Source organism: Mus musculus, chromosome 7, assembly GCF_000001635.26.
Source record: "Mus musculus strain C57BL/6J chromosome 7, GRCm38.p6 C57BL/6J".
NCBI classification, from domain to species: Eukaryota; Metazoa; Chordata; class Mammalia; order Rodentia; family Muridae; genus Mus; species Mus musculus.
This window is the reverse complement of record NC_000073.6, coordinates 83,880,092-83,904,002: the sequence shown is the minus strand read 5'-3', so window position 1 is coordinate 83,904,002 and position 23,911 is coordinate 83,880,092. Positions and strand designations below refer to the sequence as shown.

Genomic DNA, 23,911 nt, shown 5'->3' with positions numbered 1-23,911 from the left:
CAGAAAACTACAGATAGATTGACAAATAAAAAGATAAGTTTTATCCAAATTTTTTAAGCAAAGGAGAGAGAGCTAAATCTGTAATTAAAGATTAAGAAAAAATCAGCATGAAGAGTTTTCCTAGAAAAAAATGACAGAATGTTGATAATAGAAAGAATCTGAGCTGGCAAGATGTCTCAGTGCGTAAAGACACTTGCAGCCATGCCTGGTGACCTGAGTTCAATCCCTGAGACCTGCATAGGAGGGAACCAATTCTAGCAGGTTGTCTGTTCTCCGACCTTTTCACAAGACACTTGCATGCCCGCACATATGCTGCACAAATAAACAGATGCAAAAAAAATTGGTAAAATTGAAAAACTTCCTAGAATCTAATAGGAAAACCACTTCCTTCCATGGGGTAACAAAAAGGGTAGCCTCAGACCCCTCCAAAGGGGTAGAAGTGGATGCTGAAGAAGTCATATGCTCCACATTGTCCCTCCAACATAAAGGTTGACATAATGTTCAGACCAGTCTTATACCCCTCACGAGTATCCACGGAAAGGATTTTTAAGTGCACTTTATTAATTGACTGTGTGCATGGCACGGCAGTGCACACATGCCATGGTGTGTGCAGACATCAGACTCTGGGGATCCTTTCTTTCCTTGCGTTGTATGTGTGCTCTGGGGCTCAGACACAGGCCAGTAGGTTTGCACAGCAAGCACTTTCCTCACTGAGCCACCTCACAGACCACCCCCCTCCAAGTGTTAAATAGCAACCGGAGAGACAGGAAGATACCCACAAATTCCTTCTGTTAAGATGTGGATAGCAGAGTCTTCTGTGAAGGCTCGGGTGTTAAGGATTTACTCACAGCAGACAGGCTTTAGATAGGTGACTGACCTTGAGGGCCCACCTTCAACAATGGCACTTGGTATTTTAGGGAGCGTCTGCCAGATAGCCATTGTATAGAGAAACCTCAGCAGAGTCTACAAGGTCATAGCTGAGTGTCACCAGGAGGCAGCTCTAGCAGGGGCCTGTCACTGAGGCATCTGTGAAGTGCAGTTCTGAACCCCAACCCTTCCTGTCTCTATTCTGCCTCACCATAGGCCCAGGAACACTGATCCAAGCAATTACAGAGGCACGGTTAACCTCCCTTTAAACTGGTTTTCTCTGCCATTTTGCCTCAGCATTACAATGCTAACAAGTGCAAGTTCTGTGGAGAGCTTTTGAGGCCACTTTTAGAAACTTGGCAGGAATTTGACCCTGGGCCAGGGCAAGTAAGTACAATCTGACTTTGGGCTAGGACAGGGAAGTAGGCTCAGATAAGAATATTTACATTTGGGCTAAAACAAAGCTCAAGGTAAACTCAGCCCAGGAATGAGGCTTTCTTTTATCTTGGTCAACCCGATAAACCCCTAGAACTAGAGATCATGGAACTTCATTTAATGCCTTGTTTGTTCCTTGACTATTTGTGCTTATTGCCTTGTTTGTTTCTTAACCTAGAACTGACCTTATTATTTGCATGTACTTAAAATGGTATAAAAGCAGATGGGGTGGGGGGTGGGGTGGGCAGTTAATAAACCTGCTTCTGCCTCAGCACACGACTGGCTGCAAGTCACGTGATAGTTCTGTCTAATGTCTTTTTCTTCTCAATCCTTGCTCCCTTTTCTTGAGACCTGATTGACTGACTGAACTGGCTTGGTCAATGCCCACCTTGACAAGTGGCTAAGTCACACTTCTCCAGCATGCTCGACTGTGTGTGTGTGTGTGTGTGTGTGTGTGTGTGTGTGTGTGTATGCACACACACAAAACCAATAGAAACACTAAAAACTACAACAGAGCAGTCATAAACCAGAGAGCTCAAGGATGAAAGAAGTCCTAAAATGCTCATCTAATAAGGCTGACACATCATGTAGTTGATAGTCTAAAGATGTTATACAAATTTCTTAGACCACTAGACAGACAAGACAAATTCCCTGAAAGCGTGGCTTATGAATTTGCAGACTGGCAAGGCTTGTGTCGTCAGGCTCAGATGAAAGGCCAGTGGTGAAAAACAATGCAGTCCAACTCCCTGATGCTTGTGCAGGTGGCACGCACAACCTTAAGAGCACCGGCTGCTCCTGCAGAGGACCGGACTCAGCTTCTCACACCCAATATGATGGTTCACAACTGTTCATAACTCTGGTCTGGGGCCGTGGTTCTCCGCCTTGCTCATGCTGCAGTCTTAATACAGCTCCTCAGGCTGTGGTTACCCCAAGCATAACATTATTTTGCTTGCCACCTTATAACTGTTAGTTTTGCTCTTGTTATGAATTGTAATGTAAATAGCTGTGGTTGTGGACGGTCTTAGACACTTGGGAAAGAGTCCTTCAACTCACCCGAAGGGGGCATGACCTATATGTAGAGAACTGCTGTTCTAGGGGAATGTGATTCCTCATCTGGCACTGTAGACAAATATGCAGGCAAAACACTCACACGCACAGAATAAAGATAGGGTTTTGTTTTTTTTTTTTTTTTTTAAAGAGGCTTTGTTTTTAAATTGTTGGAAATGCCACATGTGATGGCCAAGGCTGTCAAGGATCACAGACCTGCTGGGAAGTCTCAAATGACAGAACTATCAGGAGCAGCTATTTAGCAATATATACCAAATGTTAAATTTTAACAATTATACTGTAAACAACTTACCCTTTGAATGGAAAAAAGTTTACCAAAATACTGTATATGAAAATGTCCAGAGAGGCTGGGTAAGATGGGCTTCCTTTTAATCCCAATACCCAAGAGACAGAGGCAGGTGGATCTCCAGTGAGGCTAGCCTGGTCTTCATAGGGTGTTCTAAGCCAAAAGAAAAACCAACATTCAGACCTAGGTCATAGGTTGTTTCTGTTGTTGTTAGTGGTAGTGTTTTGCTTATTTCGTCTCATTTTGAGTGTCTCATGTAATACAATCTGATCTGGAACTTCTGATCTTGCTTCTGCTTCCTCAGTGTTGGGCTTACAGGTAAGTTTGGGTGTTAAAGCACTTTTAGGGATATATAATTTGGGGGAGGGCTACTTTGGAGCATCTTTCAGAAACTTCTGCATACTCATTCCAAAGACTTAACACAGCTCCTCCCACTGCCGCCCCCCCCAAACAAATAAAAGTCCTTTGAAATTCCCTAGGAAATTCAGAGAGGGGGGCTTGCATGAGGTCTGCTCAGAAACGATTTCCAGTGGTGGAGCTCCCAGGAGCCCTGAGGTAGCTTCCCCATGGACAGATGGCTGGCCAAGGAGCAGACTGTCCTCACTTGAAAGAGAGCTAGAAGCCAGTGGTCCCAGGGGACACTGGACTGAAGCAGTTGTGCTGTCCAGATGCCCCTGCAGTTGCTGTAACAGGGGCCGTCCTCCTGAGAACAGGAGACTACAGTGCAATGATGGCAGTGTTAGCCTTCCCTGCTGGTAATTTTATGGAGGAGGCTAAGAGGGCTCCTCTGAAGAAAAGGCCATACACCAAGAATTGTGACTAGTTTCTTTTGCATTTAGTCCTTTTTGTTTTGGGGGTTATTTTGGGGGGGGGGGAGCATGGGGAGCGTGAGTTTCAGACGTAGCTGAGGCTATCCTGCAACTAAGTAACCTGGCCTGGCTGATCCTCCCATCTCTCCCTCCCAAACACTGGGATTACAGGCATTCAACACCATACCTGCTTTTCCTCCTTAGTACCACTATAAGGAATCTGTAGTCTGGGTACAAGTGACTTTAATAGACTTTCATTCTACTTGATTTGACTCATAAAAAGCAGCAGTAGGGCCTCCTGGCTTCTTGTGCTTTAGAAACTCGAACCCAAGAATTTGAAGAAATGTGACAACACGAGGCAGTTTAGGGACTGTCAAAAATCAGGGAGGGTAAATCGATCAATCTGGAGTTCAAATTCTTGAACTGTAATAAAAGGAGGCTTAATGTGCCAATTTCGTTTCTAGTAGCAAATAAGTGTTTGGAGAGGAGAATCTGTTTATCCCAGCTCAGAATACACAGCCAGAAATCAGAAACAGCAGAAAGCATGAACCGAAGGCTGCTTCAAGCCTCTCTGCCTGTAAACCCGAGAGACTGACTAAAGGCCTGAGTCCGGAGAAGCTCTCCTGTCAGTACTACGCAAAATCCCTGAGGCACTCAAAATTCCAACAGCCTCCTAGAGTCCTCACTCCCCAGTCCAGACTCCTCAGGGGCCTCCAAGAGCACCCTTGTCTACTACTTCTAGCCTCAGGGCCTTTGCAAAGGGAACTCCCTTGACCTCCCAACAAAGCTCTGCCCATTCAGTTCACTGCATTATGCATTTCTTCCTTTCTCCTCACAGTCAGTCATTCCTGCCATGCCTGCACTGTCCTCAGAACCCACCAGTGACAACTACATCACAGGTGATGCATGAACCTGGTGAAGAGGCTGCACACCACACTCAAAGCCATGACAGTCCCGTGTCAGCATCATGAAGGCTTCCAGAAGGAAACGGCAGCCCTGAGAAAAGAGCATCATGGCTAGACATGACAGTAGCCAATCAACTGCCCCATGTGAAAACAGAAAAACCCCAGGAACGGGGCTTGTTTCAGATTTGCTGGGCCCACAGATACCAAAAGGATGAGTGCCCTGTCCCAGCTTCTCCTAGATTGGCAGCACCCTCAAACAGGACAGCAGCAGATCATCACAAGTCACAAGGTGCGAGGACCAAAAAAAGCTTCTTTTTGAAGAGGCTCAGCAGGTTGTGTCCAGGACGCCCTGAGCTGGGGAGGGAGGTGTGGCTTGGTAAGAGAAACATGAACGGAAACCAACTGGAGGACAGAATATACCCATCACTGGAGGACAGAATATACCTATCACTGGAAGCTGGTAATTGTACTTTATTTTTGAAAAACCAATGACCAACAGTAGCTTCACTGGGACAAAGTACTGGCAGCAGGGTAGGGCAATTCTTCACACTGTGACACTCTTAACAGTGACAATTTCTAGCCGGGTACGTGTACATGTACTATTTCGAATTTCAAACCACAACTGAGGTTTTAAAAGAATGTGAGTTCTTAAAAATGGCATCCTCATAGAAATGTTCTTTTAGCGAAGCTTCAACCTATGAACAGCAGAAACAGATGTGAACAGCAGCACATCATGAGAGTACCATACAAAAGCACAAGTTTAGGCACTTCATCAAAGGAAACCGCTTAGAAATACTGTAGATGAGGTCCACTCCTATGCAAGACTCTGCTGGTCCCTCCTCGCCAACTTTATAGTTGTTGGGCTATGCAGAACGTGGGCCCTCAGTGGAAGCATCCTTCTTTCCTCACACGATGAACAAGCGCATTCCCTCTTCAACTCCAGGAGACGGGGAGACAAAGATTCCCCAGAACCGATGAGAAGTTCTGGACGGCACTGTCGTGAATCTGCCCACTCTGCATAACGAGTTTGCTGTCCAGATCCTGGGCGCACAGCACTGCTCATACGGCACAGTTATCTTCACTCACTGAACACAGCACTGCTCATACGACACAGTTATCTTCACTCACTGAACACAGCACTGCTCATACGGCACAGTTATCTTCACTCACTGAACACAGCACTGCCCATACGGCACAGTTATCTTCACTCACTGAACAATCAATACCCGCGCTTCAGTCAAGTTGAAGCTTCTCAAGGCTTGTCTGACTTGAGCTTGTAATACACAGATACAACAGGCCATGGGACCACAGCAGGTGCACTGAGGAGGGAGTGGTACTCTGGGGGTGTCATGGACTCAAGAGAAATAAAAGGTACAAAACATCAAGTTTCCAAAGTCAGGTGAAGCCACAGTAGACATGACTTGCCAGTCCACTACCAATCACAAATCCTGCCTTCACATGGGAAGCCTTTTATACGGTAACTGTGATATTGACCAGATGGTCATACACAGACCATTTCTAGAGGACATGAGAATGTCATCTGCTATGCAGTTTCCTGCACCACCTGCCCCACCAGTCTGCGAGGGGCTATCTGGTCCTGCCTACCTGGCGGGAAGCTTGCCACCTGCTAAAGGTCTTCTCTTCTGCTCCCAGCTCGATTGTCTTCCTTGGAAGCACGTGGTTTGGGATCTCCCTCCTTCTTTTTAGCCTTCTCTGGCTTTGTTTTATTTTTCTCCTTGCTTCCTCCTCCTTTGCCAGGATACATCTGTCCCTCTAGAGTGACTTCAGCACACCGGTCTTGACTGACCAAAAAGTCCTTGATCTCCCAGGCATAGCTCCCATCCCGGAGCATGAAGATGGCGCGGTCGGATCCCACGATGAACCTAGCCAGAGAAGCCAGCAGTTAGCAATGTAAGTGAGGTGCCTGGGGTCAGAGAAGGCTGGGAGGCCTACATTTCAATTCCACCCAAATGCTGAACTGTTCTGCCTTGGGCCAAGTGGCTGCTGACTTTAATGTTCACTGAGCTCTAAACAAGCATCCTGCTAAGATCAAGACAGAAGCAGATGCTTGATGGTCCTGAAGCATACATAAATGACGCTGTGAAGAGATTATAAATGACAAACTCCTTAGGGAGCTGCAAGGGACACAGGTGTGCTGCAGAGGTGAGAAATTCCCATTTTTATCTTTAACATGAAATGTCATTTCCATCTATGTCTTATGGTTTGTACTGGCTAGTTTTGTGTCAACTTGACACAGCTGGAGTTATCACAGAGAAAGGAGCTTCAGTTGAGGAAATGCCTCCATGAGATCCAGCTGTAAGGCATTTCCTCAATTAGTGATCAAGGGGGGAGGTCCCCTTGTGGGTGGGACCATCTCTGGGCTGGTAGTCTTGGGTTCTATAAGAGAGCAGGCTGAGCAAGCCAGGGGAAGCAAGCCAGTATGGAACATCCCTCCATGGCCTCTGCATCAGCTCCTGCTTCCTGACCTGCTTGAGTTCCAGTCCTGACTTCCTTGGTGATGAACAGCAGTATGGAAGTGTAAGCTGAATAAACCCTTTCCTCCCCAATTTGCTTCTTGGTCATGATGTTTCGTCCAGGAATAGAAGCCCTGACTAAGACATGGTTTTTGTTTGTTTCCTGCTAAGTGTTCTCACATAGCCCAGTATGACTTCCTAAGGGGATGACCTTGAACTTCAGATCCTCCTGCCTTCATCTCCCAAGTGCTGAGTTTACAGGTATATGCCACTCACTGTGCCAAGCCACGTTTTATGTTCTGAAGTCTCAAACTGGCTTTGATGAGAAGGCTAAAAGCCACTGCATGGAACAGGTCCTACAAGACTCCTCCTCAAGGGCCCACAAAGATCCAAGGGAAGCAGACAGAAATCCTAACCTCCAAGGTCAGCAACAAGCACTCAGTGTATCCCCATACATTAGTGCCCAGGAAGAAGAAAGCAATGGCATGGGTCTGGGTGACACATAAAAGCGTGCCCACAAGGCATGATGCTGTGCTCCTAAGCAGCAGACCATCAGAGAACAGTCACCACCAAGATATCTGATGGGAGTTACAGAGAGCATTCTTAGCAACTCCTTCCGTTCTTTCTTATCACTTTCTTACTTCCTCAATTAAGATACTAAAGACTTGGGTTTTTGGAACTATTGTTAAACAGAAAAAATAGGCTATAAAAAAAAACCCCGAAAAACCAAAACTCAGTTGGATGGGTAGGGAGGTGAGGGTGGGAAGGACAGATTTAGAAGGGGGTAGAGGATGGTGAATATGATAAAAAATATACTGTATAAAATATATAAAGTAGAACCTTTCATATTTTGAGATTTCAAACTTTAAGATCATATGGCCTTTGAACACAGACTTGTTCACATTCGTTTTATTAACCACGTGTTACAACCACATGTGTCAGCACAGCTACACCATGAACCATGGAACTGGAACTCATTCATTCTTCAAAGAGACTAAGCAATGCCATTTTTATTCTGATGAAGCAAAGGTTAAAGAGATAAAAGACAAGCCAAATTTCCAAGACAAGATATTAAAACAAACATACTAATTTTGGCCAATAAACAAACAAGTAAACCAATGTTTCAAGAAAAAAAAATTAAATAAAAGGATTCATAGACAGGAAAGGCCCAAGGTCCTTGGAAAGACTGCCAAAACAGACACCCTGCTTCAGCCCCAGCACACATCCAGGTGATGTGGCCAAAGCTGCAATCCCAGTGCTAGAGGCAGAGGTGAGAGGATCTTTTTAAGTGTGAGGAGTGAGGCCATCTGGACTAAATGGCCAGAGCTATAGTGAAAAATCAAATATAAACCCCAAATGCCCACAAAAATGACCTACTATAGCTTGGGGTCTTTACCTCTGAACGTCATAGTTGGCGTTGAACAGGCTACCCTGCCACAGGCTGGTGATCTCCTCTGTCTCCTTCTCGGTGGGGTTCCCAGACACGGTGACAAACATCATCAGAGTCTTCCCTTTCTTTGTCATTTTCAAGATGCTCTCAGGTTTGCCTGGGTCTAGCTTTGAGAAGTCGATAGGTGCTGAGGGTCTCTTGTGTTCTGGAAGGTCTCCTTCTTCTATGTCATCATCTTTCTGTCAGGAGAGAGGGAGCATTAACCTGTCATCAGAGACGCTCTCTGCACTTGCACAGGTTCTGCCCAGGATGTCAGACGCAGGGGCACACCACCAAACTACTACACAAACAAAATGTCCAAGGATATCCCCCTTGACAATACTTAGGGGTCCTGCATCACATAGGTTTCCATAATGTTCCTATTCCCAATTTAATCTCAATTTAGATTATAAAAACAGCCACATTCTGGTGTGGTTATAGATGCTACCTAGCAATGAAAATCAAATACACATACAACAGATCTCAAATACAAGTATAACGGCTGAGGGTTGTACTCTCAGTGACTCCCAGTGATCTCAAGGAGAAAGTGAGAATTCAAGGCCAACTTAAGCAATTTAGCAAGACCTTACCTACAAACACGCCTGGAGATATGGCTTAGTGGTAGAGTACATGTCATTCAGGATGAGGCCTTGAGGTAAATTGCCAACACCACTAAGGCAATTTTCTTTTGTTAAAATAACAGGTGCCAGGCATAAAAGAAAGACATATTATACAATCCCATTTATTTAAGGTATCAAGAACAAGTAAAAATAATGTGGGGGGACAGGAATTAGAACACTGATTGCTTCTGGGAGGATATGAGATGGGTCTGACTGAGAAAGAACACAAAGGAACCTTTCGGTGTGATGGTCTGTGATCCCAGGACTCACTCCGTTCTGTATTTCAATAAAGTGTAGGTTATCAGAGACAGAGGTCATGTCTAGCAACCCCAGGGTCCTGAGTCCTTGCTTCCAGCAGAGCAAAACAAACAAACTCCTCATGTTGCATCCTTAAAACCCACAATTCACTGCATGCAAATGTTCAACCCCCATACTTCTTCTATGTAGTGGTGTGTCCTAGCAATCCTGAAAACACCTGTGAATTTTAGGAAGGAGCAAAAGTGTACACATGCGAAGGATGACTATAGCAGATTCCTCACTTGGGGAAAAATGCCACATGGAAGCAGGAAGAGAGCACCCTGTGGGTACAGGCTGGAAATGCAGGCACATTGATTTGAGAGGTACCTGGATGAGTGGGTAGATAAAAATATTAAGACAGAGGTTTCTTGAAGAAAAGACTAGTCACCCTATGGAAAACAAAAAGTGAAGCCTTAAATATCTTTTTTGCCTCAGCAAGAATCACTCATATAACAAGTCAGAATGCCATGGACAACAACCTGAAGCAGTTCTAGGGCCAAATCTGGAATAATATGAACATCAAAATAGTAGTGAGGATTTATAATTCTCTAAGTCCATATTAACATAAAGAAAGAAAAAGAATATCAGTAGAATATCAATAAATAGTTAATAAATGGAATAACTAATAAATGGAAGAACGTACACAACAGACAGAAATAAATAATCCCCAAAGGGGATGGTAAGTTGGCTTGGTGGGCAAGGCGCTTGCCTTGGCAGATATGATGACCTGAGTTTAATCCCCAGGGCCCACATGGTAGAAGGAAAGAAATGACCAACTACATCCAACTTGTTCTTGGACCTTCATATGCATGCTGAGGTACATATATAGGCACAGAGATCTCTACTAGACCACATTCACAAGTGTGTTTGTATTAAATGCAGGGAATGTTATTCTGTTGGTCTCTGCTGTTCAGCTCAGTACACATCTCTCTAATAGACTAGAATACTCTCCTGTCCTGTCTAAAATCAAACCTGCTCCCTGTTGCCCTCTGACATTCCCACACAACACTTCCTCTTTATAAGATCCAACCATTTCTGTTTCTGTTTACGAGGGTTATTTCCTACCCCCTTGTTCTGACAGATGTCTTGCTCATCTCTGTGACCTCCTCTTCCTCGGGGTCTGAGCACTGTCCATGGCTAGGCCTCTCACAAGGCAAGGTTCACTTTAGCAGGTTAAAAGGCATTATTTACTAGAGTCCAAAAAGGACAGTTGGAAATTGAAAGGAGTCATACCCACTCAAATCTACTCCAAATTTTCTTTCCAGAATCTCACAGTGGAGCCCAAACCAGTTTGAAATTTACTATGTAGCCCAGGTTTAACTAAGGCTAGCCTCCTCCACTAGTCTCTTAAGTGCTGGAATTACAACCTTGCACTACCATGGCCCCACTACTCCAATTCTTCTGTTGGGTACAGAGAACAACAACAGGAGTCCCCCCTTTTTAAGTCAAATCCAACAGGTGGATATTTTAAATGTATGCCCAAAAGTCTTACCTCCTTCCAACAATATAGTTAGCCACAAGTTAAAAAAAAAATCAGCATTGGAAACAAACTCTGAAAAGTTCTCTGGCAGAGAACCTTACACAGTGAATATAGCTATGTGTGTGATTCCTTTCCATCAGCTGTGCCAATCAAATACGACAGTACAATCAAGGGCTGCAGTGTACTTTTGATCAGGAATCCCTCCTTAGAACCTTTTGCATACCCCAAATGCAATCAAGTAACAGACCAGAATTCGGCCTCTCACAAAACAAGTCCACTACTCCCATCAATGAAAAACCTGAGTTGCATATGAGATATGCCTTAGTTCCCTTTACCAGTAAAATAAACCCACCCAAGAAATTACAAAAGCCCCAGCAGGAATATACACCAAAAGAAGTCGGAAACCCTCTATATTTGGAAAGATCTCTATCAAAGCTAAAAAAAAGTTGAGAGACCACCTTTAGAACCCATTCACTCCAGAACAGGAGGAGGAAGGAGGGAATGCTCTTCAGGAGCGCTCGCTCCCTGTTCGCGGCTCACAAACCACCAAGATCAATGTAGAGACCCCTGCGACATAGCAAGGAAAGTAGGGCTTGACTGGTGAGAGTCCAAGTGCTGACTGGAGTGGCTGAGGAGCCATGATAGCGAAAGACACTGGGCGAGAGGCCTGAGCCGTGGTGGAATGAAGAGAGACGCGGGAGTCAACGGGTACTGGGAGACATTTCAAGAAAGACCCTCAGAGGGCAGCGAGCGGGATCAGGGGACAAAAGTCAGAAGGTCAAATGTCCGAGAGGGTAAGGGTTAGGAGAAAAGGGATCTGTATGGGAGATGCTCAGAAGTGTGCAGGCGACACAGACCTCCCACTGCTCCAGAAGTCGCGCCATGTCGGCATCGTTGTAATCGCGGATGTCCTTCTTTTTCCGTGGAGGTGGGGTGGCCTCGCCCGGAGTGTCCGCCGCGTAGGCATTAGGAGGAGGGAGCAACAGAAGGTCCGAGGCACACAGAAACAGTAGAACCGCGCGCAGCCACCTGGAGGCAGCCATGTTAGCAGCCTAGCGTAACGGACTGCCCAGCGTAAGGCACAATGAGCCTGCGCAGACAGCGTGCGGAGTCCGGACGCCGGGGCCTCGCCCCCACCCCGCCCCCGGCCTTCCAATCCAGTCCCTAAGCGTGTTCTGCGCAGAACTAAACCCAGTACTTGACCCCGTCCCACCCTCGCGGACTCAAGTCCCAATGGCTCCGCCTCCGAGGAGTCCGTAGCCTACCGCACCCCGCCTCGTTCTGGTTCCTCCTGTCCGGACCTCATCCGGTAGCTCCGACCCCCTTGGCTCCGCCCACAACTGCATTCCCTTGGGGCTCCCAACCTCAGGCTCCTCCCCGTCATCGAGCCTTTCACCACTTGACTCCACCCCTCAGCCACGGTCTCCTGACTCCGCCCCTAGGGTACCGCCTCCTCACCAGACTCCGCCCCATAGCTCTGGGAGCTCACCTGGCTGGGGACCAAGGGTTCTTCCTCCTGGTTCCTCCCCTTGCCAGGCTCCGCCCCGCGAGCTCCGCCCCTTGGCCTGGCCAAACAATCTACTCTAGCTGGGTCCTGCCCAACTGTGCTTTCTCCACTATTTGGGGGTTTTGTTAGAAGTCAGCCCTTTTGTCTCTCATTCTCTAGCCAGGGTCTGAAAGTTCCCTCAGGGTTTCAGTGACAGAGTCCTCGAAGCCTATGAAATGAATGAGTTGGAAGATATGCAAACTACCTTGACCCTGAGGCCCTTTTCAGGGTGTTGACATTCAACTACGCTCCCTAGTAATTTCTAGCAAGAACAAACCGCCTGCTGAAAAGCTAAGGACAGCTAGGGCAACTTTTCTCGAAGACTGTAATTATAGGGTCTATTGTTATTCTGCTCCACGGATGATTTTCGACCCACCATTCTTTCAATATCACTGTCAATTAAACTGGAAAAAAAAACCCATTTAATTGATAACCATTTTTATTGTTTAAAATAGTTCCTGTCTCTTCTGATTTTCATCTACCACTGTGGCTTTAACCTATAGGACAAAACCACCCTAATTTTATTTTCTATTTTACAAGATTTTGACCACTAAGATCTTCAAAATTAAAATACTTGGGGTCAGAGATACTTTAAAGTTTCCTAAGCTTTAAGTGGCAGATCTGATTTCTTTAAAATTTCAAATTATATCATAAGACATGAAACCTTGGTGTAGTTGGAAAATATTCAAAAACTATACCTTAAGTACTGACCCCAAAGTGCCACATAATGCATACAATTTATTTCTATATTTACAAATGTATCTCAAGAATGGGTTTTCAATGTTTATATCAGCATACTGTGTTAATTACTAAGCATACTTGGGTTCTTTTTTTTTTTTTTTTTTTTTTTTTTTTGGTTTTTGCGAGACAGGGTTTCTCTTTATAGCCCTGGCTGTCCTGGAACTCACTTTGTAGACCAGGCTGGCCTCAAACTCAGAAATCTGCCTGCCTCTGCCTCCTGAGTGCTGTGATTAAAGGCGTGCGCCACCACGCCTGGCCTTGGGTTCTTGAGTGTTTCATTCCTTTACTGTTTTTTAGTTTTTGGTTTTTTGCTTTGTGGGTGTTTTTTGTCTTGTTTGTTTTCTCAAGACTGGGTTTCCCTGGCTAACCTGGAACTCACTCTGTAAACCAAGCTGACCTAGAATTCAGAGGTCTGCCTGACTCTGCCTCCCAAGTGTTGGATTGGAGGCATGTGCCACCACAACCATTCTTCACTAGTACACCAGTGTTTTTGTTTTTTCTCTCATGGTCATTATTATATTACTATTTTCCCTGTCTTTTTCTCTATACTTTGGATGGATATCGTTAATAGGTTTCATATAGTGCAAATCCTTTACAAAATGTTTAAGTAAAAGTCTTTCTTATGACTGATACTTCTTTCTCAGAAGTGGGTGGAAATTGAGTGTTAAGAATGTCCTGGGTTCAGCTGGGCATGGTGGCACACGCCTTTAGTCCCAGCACTTGGGAGGAGGCCGAGGCAGGCGGATTTCTGAGTTCGAGGCCAGCCTGGTCTACAAAGTAAGTTCCAGGACAGCCAGGGCTACACAGAGAAACCCTGTCTCAAAAAAAAAAAAAAAAAAAAAAAAAAAAAAAGGAGTGTCCTACCTTATCCAGCCTTCTTTGTCATATGGCCCCATCACAAAGGTCTGGAGTTTCTATCCTCAAGGTCATCAAAAGTTCCAGGATGGCTATTGGTACTCCAACCATCAGATGGCATTCCAATCAAAGGAAATGGGAAATAAGTCAAGCTGAGGGACGAGCATCCTATTAGGGAATTGTGCACAGCCTTTCTGGTCTCATTGAGCTACCTCTCTGAGAGGGACTGGGAGTAATTATTTAGCTGTCTTTGCTACCATCTCAAATAAATTTAGGCTTGTTAGGAAAAGCATAAAGTGGAGGTTAAGAAAAGAGCTAACTAGCAACGTGAGCCTTATTGACCTTCACTCTAAGGTCAAATGTGGTGTGCATTTATTCCCACTGTAGTAACGTAGCTGATTTTTTCCATATTCATACATGGATATGAATAAACACAAGGACATTTTCTGTTGACGTTATACAGAAACAACTCATAAGAAAAGAAAAAGAACTTTTTTCTCTTCTTTTTTGAAATCATAAGGGAAATGTCATGAGCCTTCTCCCAGGGGCACATTGCTCCACCCCGTGGCTTGGAGCTCTGTCCTGGCACAGTCATGCTAAAAAACATGCACAGCTGTGGCAGATCATGTGCTCTGCAGGGCGGGGTCACCCTGGTCATTCATTCTGCCAACTGCCAAGGTAAGGTTTAGAAAAAAAAAAAATGCTGGTTTTCTTGGCCTGAAATATCTAGTTACAGAAAAATAAAAAGGTTTTTCTTTTCTTTTCTTTTTTAAGTATTGTACCACAATTGTTAAAACAAGTCAGAAGTTCCAGGGCTACTGACTGTCATCTGAGGAGGAAACACATCTGGCTCCCACTCCATTGATCTGAAAACATTTGGAGCAACTACATTTTCAACATTTGACAGACTAAGTATATTTTGGTGTTTTGGAACACTGAAGAACCTTCTTTGTCTAATGACTTACTGTTAGGCAGGTGAGACATTGACAGGAAGGTGAACTTGAAGTCCTTGGTATCATACAGGAGGGTTTGCAATAGCAGACGGGCTAAGCCATCTACAGTACACGCTACAGATTCCAGGTTAGGAGCTAAAGGGGCCATGGTAGTAAATGTCTGTACTTAGTCTGTACTTATTTCTTCTCTCTCTCTCTCTCTCTCTCTCTCTCTCTCTCTCTCTCTCTCTCTCTTTCTGTGATATTCATGTGAAGGCCAGAGATTAATATCTAGTGTCTCCCTTCACTGTTTTCCACTTAGTAATATAATAAAGCAGGTTATTTTCTTTGAACCGGGAGTTTACCATTTCTACTCATCTGGCTAGATAGCTTACTACAGAGATTTCCTTTCCTGTCTCCTTGAGGGCTGGTCCACCCAGCTTTATGTAGATCCTAGGAACCCAAACTTTGATCCCCATACTTGCTCAGCAAGGGCTTTACCCACTGAGCCATCTCCCCAGATCTTGCCCCTATGTTTGTTTTAAGTGTTGGAATTATTCAAATGTGGTCAGATATATGGTATAGCCATGGAATGAAAATATGGACCCAGGAATCCAGGACACTTTCTTCCCTGATGTCTACCATGGCACCACCAGCGAGGCTTACAGCATAACAACACTAGTAGCCATATAGAAAATAGTTTCAAGGTCTAGCTAGAGCCAGGAGAACTCAGATGGCCCTGGAATTTGAACCAGGTCTGAGGCAGTGCAGTATAGAGCTGTTGAAGAGGGGCTGGACATAAAACTGTGTTCAGTGCCTAAACGAGGGGCCAGGCTCTGAGTTAAATACTCAGGCCAAAGTGCATCCTAAGTTTAATGAGAACATGAGCCTGGGTTCATGCTGGCCTACATTCTCCACAGCTAAGGAGTGAGAACAACACCTTCTAACACTACCTGAAACCTTGCATGAGCAATATCCAAAACCTGAATGACACTGTCATCAATGAGCCCTAGGACCTGGTAGGAGCCAAACATTAACCCTTTAAGAATCGAATTATAGGGGGCTGAAGAGATAGCTTAATGGTTAAGAGCACTGACTGCTCTTTTGAAGGTCCTGAGTTCAAATCCCAGCAACCACATGGTGGCTCACAACCATCCGTAATGAGATCTGATGCCCTCTTCTGGGGTGTCTGAAGACAGCTACTTACATATAATCTTTAAAATAAAAAGAACCGAATTGTGGGACAGTCTGACAAATGGATTCTATTAACACTGTCTGGCGACTATACAAGGCACTCGGATGGGGGCATAGATACTGCCTCTGTTCTTCACAGGTTAACAGAATTGTGGAGGGAGCAAAGCTAGTAGTCCCAAACAGTATGGCAATGGCCTCAACCAGGTTCTGCAAACAGCACAGTAGAAATGAGGGACAGCCATGCCCAAGTGTGTCTAAAGGTCCAGAGAAGCTGCGTGTGAGGCAGCAACAGCCTGAGTTAATCTGTAAGTACTGACCACCAGGTATCATCGTGACCAGGAATGGTTAGTGTTGGCTGCCTATGGTCCCTAAGTCCTGGGATTCATATTTTTTCCCACTGGCTGGTGGAATAGGCTATGAAACGATCATCTTGTGCAAGCAGCCTTACTATGGTACCAGTGAGGCTTATAGCAATAGTAACATCATAGGATACCCTGGGAAACAATTGGAGGAAATCCTCACTCTCCTAGATACTAGAAGCTGAATACTCCAGCATTTGTGTCAGTGTCTTCACTGGGCCTGTGCACAGCTTCCTTGCTCACTATAGAAGCAACAGAGAAGATAAGAAACTGAAAGCCAAAGTCTTGCCCCAAGTGTGTTACTGGACAGGATCAGGATGTGTCAGAGGGCTAGAGAATATACCAACTATGGAGGATAGTCTTATTCCATGGTGATTCTGCACTCTAGCCAGTAAGGAGCTCTTATGTACCAACTGTGATGAATAATATAAAGGGGATGGGACCGCATCCTTCAGTTGTAAATTGTTCTTCTCCAGGAGAAGTGTTATTTGTTGTTGATGATTTTAGGCTAGGTCTCGCCTAGCCCTGGTTGCTTTAAACTCCTTACATTGGCTGGCAGATGATCTAGAATTCCTGATCCTGCTGCCTCTATCTCCCAAGTGCTAGTGTGTGACACCACACCTGGCCAAGGCCGATACTCAAGGAGAATGAACCAAGGTGTCTGCAAATGTGTAAGAAAGATCATCTGAGACCACTGTCCACCTGTGAGCACAAACATAAAACCAAGAAACCCAAGTCCAAAGTTATGATATGGCCAAGACTGCTCCTTACCAACCACTGGGTGGCACTGTATACCACAGACAGCTTGGTTGCTTGTCCACAAATTCTGGGGGTATACCATGAATGTCTAAAGTTCATACAAGTGAATATTATTTCCTATAAAAAGGACATTCTGATACGTTATCGCACTGATTAACCTCAATGACATTATGCTTAATGAAATAAGACAGACACAAAAGAACGGAGTGCTTCAAATCATCAAGTTCACGGATGAAGTTGGTAATGGCCAGAGACTAGAAGAGAGAATGGAGAGATGTTATTTCACAGGTAGTGTGTCAGGGAAGATGAAACTTTTCTGAAGGTGGATGGTGCTGGGCACAGTACCTCCCCCCTCAAAAAAAACCTCCCAACCCCCTACCCATCCAGCAGTGACAGGAAGAGCAAGGTGAGAAGGAACAGGGAGATCTTAGATTTGGTTTCCACTGCTTTGGTTTGCAGGTCACCTCGATTTCCCTAGCACTGATCAGAATGCATAATTCTGCCTAACATGACCTAAACACTTAGTATGCAGTACTTTGTTTGTTTGGTTTGGTTTTTTGAGACAGGGTTTCTCTGTGTAGCTCTGGCTGTCCTGGAACTCACTCTGTAGACCAGGCTGTCCTTGAACTCAGAAATCTGCCTGCTTCTGCCTCCCAAGTGCTGGGATTAAAGGCGTGCGCCATCACTGCCCGGCTAGTATGCAGTGGTTGATCTGCTGTCCATTTTTGTCCTGTGCTTTTACTGAGTAAACAGTAACTGGGAGCACTTATTTGTGAACCTTCCCTTCCGGGACTCTTATCTTCACAAGCAGAGGCTGCTCTATTACAATCTATAGTGTAAGCGCAGTGCCTTGAACAAGGGCTGGCACATGGTAGACACCCAGCGTTTGAGCTGTAAGTGAACAATGGCAGGAGGTAAACAAGAAAGAACCTGGAAAGATCAGTTTAGGAAGAGTGACACTATCTGAAAAACGAAGCCTTGGTGGCAGGCACCTTTGCCTGCTGAGCTATCTTACTGGTCCCTCTCTTAGGTTCTCAGAGTTAAGGAAACTATTTTTTAGGATTCACTGCTATTCCTGGGTTACCAGGGAGGAAGTAGCCCTATAGAATTCTTGTTAAGAGAGCCATTGGTTTTACTGGCTTCAGTTTGCAGAGACAGTTGGTTCACCTAAAATCTAAAGCATCTGCAAGGGCATTTTTTTTTAATTATTATTTTTGATTATGAGTAGGGCGGCTATCCAGGTTTTTACCGGTTGTTCCTCATTAACTTATATTAATAACTTGACTCATAATTTATTCTGTAAACTATTGGGGTTTGGACGATAAATTTGAGGCCATCCAACTTATAAATAACACTTATAACTGGCTTAAAAATGTAGGACGTGGAGGTCCTACGAAGAGACAGAAGAACAAACATTTCCATTGGCTGAGCACACACTGGCAGTGCTGGGCACCAGCAGAAGACTTCAGGGCTCTTGAGAGAGTGCTTTACTGGGAGGAGGCCCAGGTGTTCCAGGAGTTTCTGGCAGACAAGGTCTGCACAAAGAAAGGGAGTGGGTGTGGCCAGTGGGTTTAGGGGACCTTCTCTTTTAGCCACTGCTGTTGTTAAGAGCCTAGGGAGTCACTTAGTCCACCTGGCCACAAAGCCCTATGGCACAGGCCTACAATCACCAACTACAGACCCTGAAGGAGGATCGCCAGAAGTTCAAAGCCTGTCTGCACAGTTAAATTAATAAATAAAAAGTACAGTAGCTCAAGGTCCTCCGTTTAATTCCTCGTTACAGGGCGGGGAGCCATCTGGGCCACCAGTTTCCCAGCCTGTAACCCAGAGATAACAGTGTTTACCTCCAGAGACTGGCTCTTTACTTAACAATGGTTGCTATTATTCCATTATATAGATGGAGTCAGGAAAGGGCGAACTGCTGATCAAGGCACATTGGAATTCTAGCCAGCTGGAACCGAGGTCACCATACACTACCTGACTACAGTAACTTGGGAGAGAAAACTTGCCCAAGGTCACACAACTCCTAAACGGCTGGGGGGGGGGGGGGTAAGACCAACCTCAGGGAGGGTCTATCACTGAGTCAAACAAGCTGTGGGGACTCAAGCGTGATCAGAGCTCCTTTTCACTGTTTCACGGAAACCCACCCACAGGAGAGGGTCCAACACAACAAAGGGCGGAGGAGGGCTTGCAAAAGTCATCGAATCTCAGAGGTGACTGGAATCCGGAGGCGGTGGGGAGATCCCGGGAGTAATGAGTGGCATCCTCCCCAAGCAAGCAAAACAGATCACCTTTTACACTAGCTCCCTCGGCAGGGAGGAAGCATCGAGTCCTGGGGCATGCTGAGAGCTTACGTAAGGCCACTAGCGGCTGCGCCCCGGTGTCCCCAGGGTATACACAGCGCCTGGGCGCGGAGCGAGGGCGGGCCTTCCCCACCACACACGCTTCCCAGCCTCTCCGGATGCAGGGACCACCGGCCCCAGGGCCGCAGCGTCGGGGCTGGGCGCGGCGTCCTCCCACGGCCCCCAGCTTCCCGGGGGAGGAGCAGCGCATCGCGCAAGCATCCGGGATCGGCGGAGGGGGCGGGAGGAAGGGCGAGAGGAGGAAGCGGGATTTAAACGAAAGGCGGTGACGCCACACAAAAGATTCCTATAGGCTCCGGGGAGGTTACGGCCGAGGTGGCGGCGGCGAGCCGGGGGCGAGGCGGACGCCAGGAGGCGAAAACTGCAACCGTGCGCGGGCAGGCGGGTGTCCCCTGGCCTGCGGTCTCCTCCCTTCCTTTCAGTTGCTCGGAGGTCGCTCGGAAGTTGCTGGTTGACAAACATGGCAGGAGTCCGGGCCCGGGTCGGCCTCCGCGACGCCGCGCTCACCTTCTGAGCCGACCACCCTGGGGCGTCGGATGCGCGGGGCCCGCGGGCTCTGCGGGGAAACACAGATGGAATCTCCACGACAGCCGGTCGCCGGCCGCAGGCCATTCAGGAGGGGAGGGCGTGCCGCCGCGGCGCCGGGCCGCGCACTCTGAACCGCCAGGCGGGAAGGCGCGGCCGCCCAGCACCCTGCGTTGCAGCCTCCCGCCCGACTGACTCCGCGCGGCCGCCACAGAGCCAGCCACGCCCTCGGCCCAGTGGCCGCCCAGCGCCCTAAGAGCCGGAGCAGGAGATGCGGCCGCGCGCCCCCGGGCGTCAGCTCCGGCCGCCGTCGCCAGCCTGTACCGTCTGGCGGGGTCGCCGCCCCTGAAGCCCACGTGCGCTGCTGAGCCGGATAGCCGCAGCGCAGCGGCTGACAGCAAAGCCTGCCGGGGCCGCCGCCCGCGCTCCTCTAGGAGCAGAGGATTTTGATTTCAAAGGAAGGAAGGAAGGAAGGACAACTCCCAGCCTCCCCGTCCCGCCCTCTCCGCTCCGGCGGCCCGGCCGGCCATGCCCAGGAAGGTGGCGACAGCCCGGCAGCGGGGACTTTTCTGGTAGGCTAGTGAAGAGGGGCGCGGACTAGGAGTCTGCCGTGCCCCGGCTCACGGTTCCCGCGAGCTACACAGCGCCCCGAAGAGCTTGCCGCGGGCTTGGGCCCGCCCTGCGACGCCCGGCCACCGGCCGCCGCCACCCGGATCTCTGTGCCCGCCGCGGTGGGTGGCATGATGGTGCGCGGAAGGCAGCGCGGCCCTGGCCAGCTGAGTCGCGGCGGCGGTGGTAGCGGGCTCCCCAGCGGCATGCCAGTGCCCCCTGGGCGCGATGGCTAGCGGCAGCGCCGGGAAGCCCACTGGCGAGGCGGCTTCTCCGGCTCCTGGGAGCGCCGTCGGCGGGGCCAGCTCGCAGCCGCGGAAGAGGCTGGTATCTATCTGTGATCACTGCAAGGGCAAGATGCAGCTGGTGGCCGACCTGCTGCTGCTGTCTAGCGAGGCGCGGCCGGTGCTCTTCGAAGGCCCCGCCTCCCCTGGCGCTGGTGCGGAGTCCTTCGAGCAGTGCCGGGACACCATCATCGCGCGCACTAAGGGGCTGTCCATCCTCACCCACGACGTGCAGAGCCAGCTCAACATGGGCCGCTTCGGAGAGGCGGGAGACAGTCTTGTGGAACTGGGCGACTTGGTGGTGTCGCTGACCGAGTGTTCTGCACATGCGGCCTACCTGGCAGCCGTGGCCACACCGGGCGCTCAACCTGCACAGCCAGGCCTTGTGGACCGCTACCGTGTGACACGCTGCCGCCACGAGGTAGAACAAGGCTGTGCTGTGCTGCGAGCCACCCCACTGGCGGACATGACCCCACAGCTGTTGCTGGAGGTGTCGCAGGGCCTGTCTCGAAACCTCAAGTTCCTGACGGATGCGTGCGCCCTGGCCAGTGACAAGTCACGGGACCGCTTCTCTCGCGAACAGTTCAAGCTGGGCGTCAAGTGCATGAGCACAAGTGCATCCGCGCTGTTAGCATGCGTACGCGAAGTGAAGGCGGCACCCAGCGAGCTGGCCCGCAGTCGTTGCGCGCTCTTCAGTGGGCCCTTGGTGCAGGCGGTGAGCGCTTTGGTGGGCTTTGCCACCGAGCCTCAATTCCTGGGTCGCGCAGCTGCCGTGAGCACTGAGGGCAAGGCGGTGCAGACCGCCATCCTGGGAGGTGCCATGAGTGTGGTGTCGGCCTGCGTGCTCTTGACCCAGTGCCTCAGGGATCTGGCGCAGCACCCAGATGGGAGCGCCAAGATGTCGGACCACAGGGAGAGGCTGAGGAACTCGGCCTGCGCCGTGTCTGAAGGCTGCACCCTGCTATCTCAGGCTTTAAGGGAAAGGTCTTCACCCAGGACTTTACCGCCAGTGAATTCCAATTCTGTGAATTAGCACTCCCCACGCTCCACCCCCACCCCAGCCCCTATACCTGTTTTCCACCCCAGGCTAAAGGAAGACACTTAACCCCTCCCCTCTCCATTTATACCAAAGAATCCATAGGTGATCCCCTCCCTCATGTTAAATGCTCAAGAGGAATTTTCCAGAAGGCAGGGCCATGCAATCATCAAGTACTCAGAGGGCCTGGGTGTCCACCAGCCCACTATAGGGACTCAGACACAGAGAAGATGGGTAGTCTGCTGGCTGCAGGGTTAACCCTACACACTCGAGCCCCTCAACTCAGTTATCAATTGGGCAGGAAAGAGGTCATGGGCTCATTTCTTCCTTCTTTTTAATTAATGAAAGGTTACCTCAGTTTTCCCTCCTTTAGACATGGATGTAGCTACCTTTTTGTATGTCGTTATTTTTGTTGAATTAGAGTATACATGGTGTGAAAAAGAGTATGACTTTGCCATATGATTTGCAAGTGGGGGGGAAAGCTACTGTGAGCGTGTGTTTTATTTTTTAAATTACACTATAGAGTGATTTCCCCCCCCCCCCAATGTCAAGTTTTTACCCTGCATGTACTGGAGTATTTATTTCATCTATTAAATTGTTATGTTTCTCAGATGGCTTTTCGCAGTTACTGTCTTTTCACTAACTGTGCATGCCGCCTGCCATCTGTGGGAAGGAGCTGTGGGGGGAAAAAGGTTTACATCCATTGGCAAGTGAATCCCCAGTGCCTAACCATTTCCACTCTAAAATTCCATTTTCCCTCTGGTATTATTCCTCTGAGCATCCTTGCACCCTAGAAAGACAAATGTATGTGATCTATTTTTAAAGGCAATCGAATGTGATTGGACTATGCAGTGCGTGGGGGAGGACTGTTAGTGGGGAGGACTGTTAGTGGGGAGGACTGTTAGTGGGGAGGACTGTTAGTGGGGATTTTGTCTTCTTCCCTCTAGTTTTTCTGGAAAGTAACCTAGCTCTCTTTGTCCTCCACTCATTTCTCTATTATAATGAGCCATAGGTTCAGGCTTACTGAAATCTGATTTGTATTCGGCCTGTCATTTTCAGATTAAAGTACTTCCTAATACTGTGTGGGGTGCTGCCTTGCCAGCTCACAGAATTTTGCATGGGACTTAACAGCACTGTATCAACTGATCCTTTAGCATCTTCAGTGAGGCTAGGCCTAACCCAGAAATCTCTATGACTTTATAGAAGGTTCTAGGCAGTTTGATAAAAGAGTCTATCCTCTGGACTTAGAACTTTCTAGAGCATGCTTGTCAGTGGAGGGCTTGTTTTTATGACCTTGATTCAAGTGGCTGGTTGGGTATTGAAAGAGTATTTTGTTGATTGAAATCATGTCGAGGTAGTTTGGCTTTTCTGTAGATAAATAAATTTGGGATGGACTTTTTAAGGGGGAGTTTATGGCTTGTTGAAGACACTGTTGAATAGTTTCTTACTAAATAGAGTGACAAACTTATCTATAGCCTTGAAACCTGGATGAGCCACATGCGCAAAAAACTCCTGTAGGCTTTCAGTGTATCATTTACTTTTTCAGGGGGTTTTATTGTGCTTAAACCTTTCCAGTGCCCACAGATCTGAAAAGTTGTCACCATAAAATGTTAGCAGCAAAATGAAATTTAACTTATAAAATCAATTTTTCCCACACTTTCTAAAAAAAAAAACTTAAAGTAATAGTGTGTATACATTTTATTTTCAATGGTCAGAGCAAACCTGGCTGTTGCTCACACCTCTCATTTCAACACTTCAGAGACTGAAGTCGAAGTCTTGCCATAAGTCTGAGGCCAGCATAGACAGTTGGTGTCTCAGCACAGCAAATATGCATTAGGAATTAAGTGAGAAATGGTCAAAGGAGCAGTTGTTTTCTCTAATTAGATCTTGCAAGAGTTATAAAGTAAAATGAAGTGACCTTGGGTATGCTCCTACCCCCCCCCCCCCAGTTCTTTTGTAAAGTTTAGTCTAGATCAGCTGCAGGTAGATTGGCAAGAGGGCTGCCAAAAGAAGTCCTATGTACACATGGAAATTATTT

The 23,911-nt window shown here is 47.4% G+C and overlaps 2 protein-coding genes across 6 annotated transcripts; one reads left to right on the top strand and one right to left on the bottom strand.

Annotated features, from left to right (window-relative positions):
- Nucleotides 1-3,691: 3,691 nt before the first annotated feature.
- On the bottom strand, nt 3,692-20,137 carry Mesd (mesoderm development LRP chaperone). Of its 5 annotated transcripts, none has more exons than NR_164324.1 (3): nt 19,348-19,614; nt 8,241-8,473; nt 3,692-6,253 (listed from the first exon to the last, which is right to left on the bottom strand). NR_164324.1 is itself a non-coding variant. In NM_001374090.1 (3 exons), exons 1-3 carry the CDS (start codon nt 20,029-20,031, stop codon nt 5,998-6,000), a joined length of 594 nt encoding a protein of 197 aa, NP_001361019.1. In that variant the 5' UTR covers nt 20,032-20,137; the 3' UTR covers nt 3,692-5,997. The 5 variants fall into 5 exon arrangements, 2 of the variants coding, with proteins under 2 accessions (NP_001361019.1, NP_075892.3); NR_164325.1 differs by lacking the exon at nt 19,348-19,614 and adding an exon at nt 13,822-14,661; NR_164323.1 differs by lacking the exon at nt 19,348-19,614 and adding an exon at nt 11,129-11,737.
- On the top strand, nt 19,662-23,508 carry Tlnrd1 (talin rod domain containing 1). Its single transcript, NM_030705.4, has one exon. It carries the CDS (start codon nt 20,782-20,784, stop codon nt 21,868-21,870), a length of 1,089 nt encoding a protein of 362 aa, NP_109630.1. The 5' UTR covers nt 19,662-20,781; the 3' UTR covers nt 21,871-23,508.
- The last annotated feature ends 403 nt before the right edge of the window (nt 23,509-23,911 follow it).

Bases quoted from the DNA above. Each gene is read 5' to 3' on its own strand.
- Mesd (NM_023403.4), bottom strand. From the start codon at position 11,713: ATGGCTGCCTCCAGGTGGCTGCGCGCGGTTCTACTGTTTCTGTGTGCC. The intron at 8,474-11,527 runs GTCTGTGTCGCC...CTCTCCTGACAG, and splicing joins GACTTCTGGAGCAGTGGGAG to AAAGATGATGACATAGAAGA. The intron at 6,254-8,240 runs GTAAAGACCCCA...TTCTCTGGCTAG, and splicing joins GCCAACTATGACGTTCAGAG to GTTCATCGTGGGATCCGACC.
- Tlnrd1 (NM_030705.4), top strand. From the start codon at position 20,782: ATGGCTAGCGGCAGCGCCGGGAAGCCCACTGGCGAGGCGGCTTCTCCG.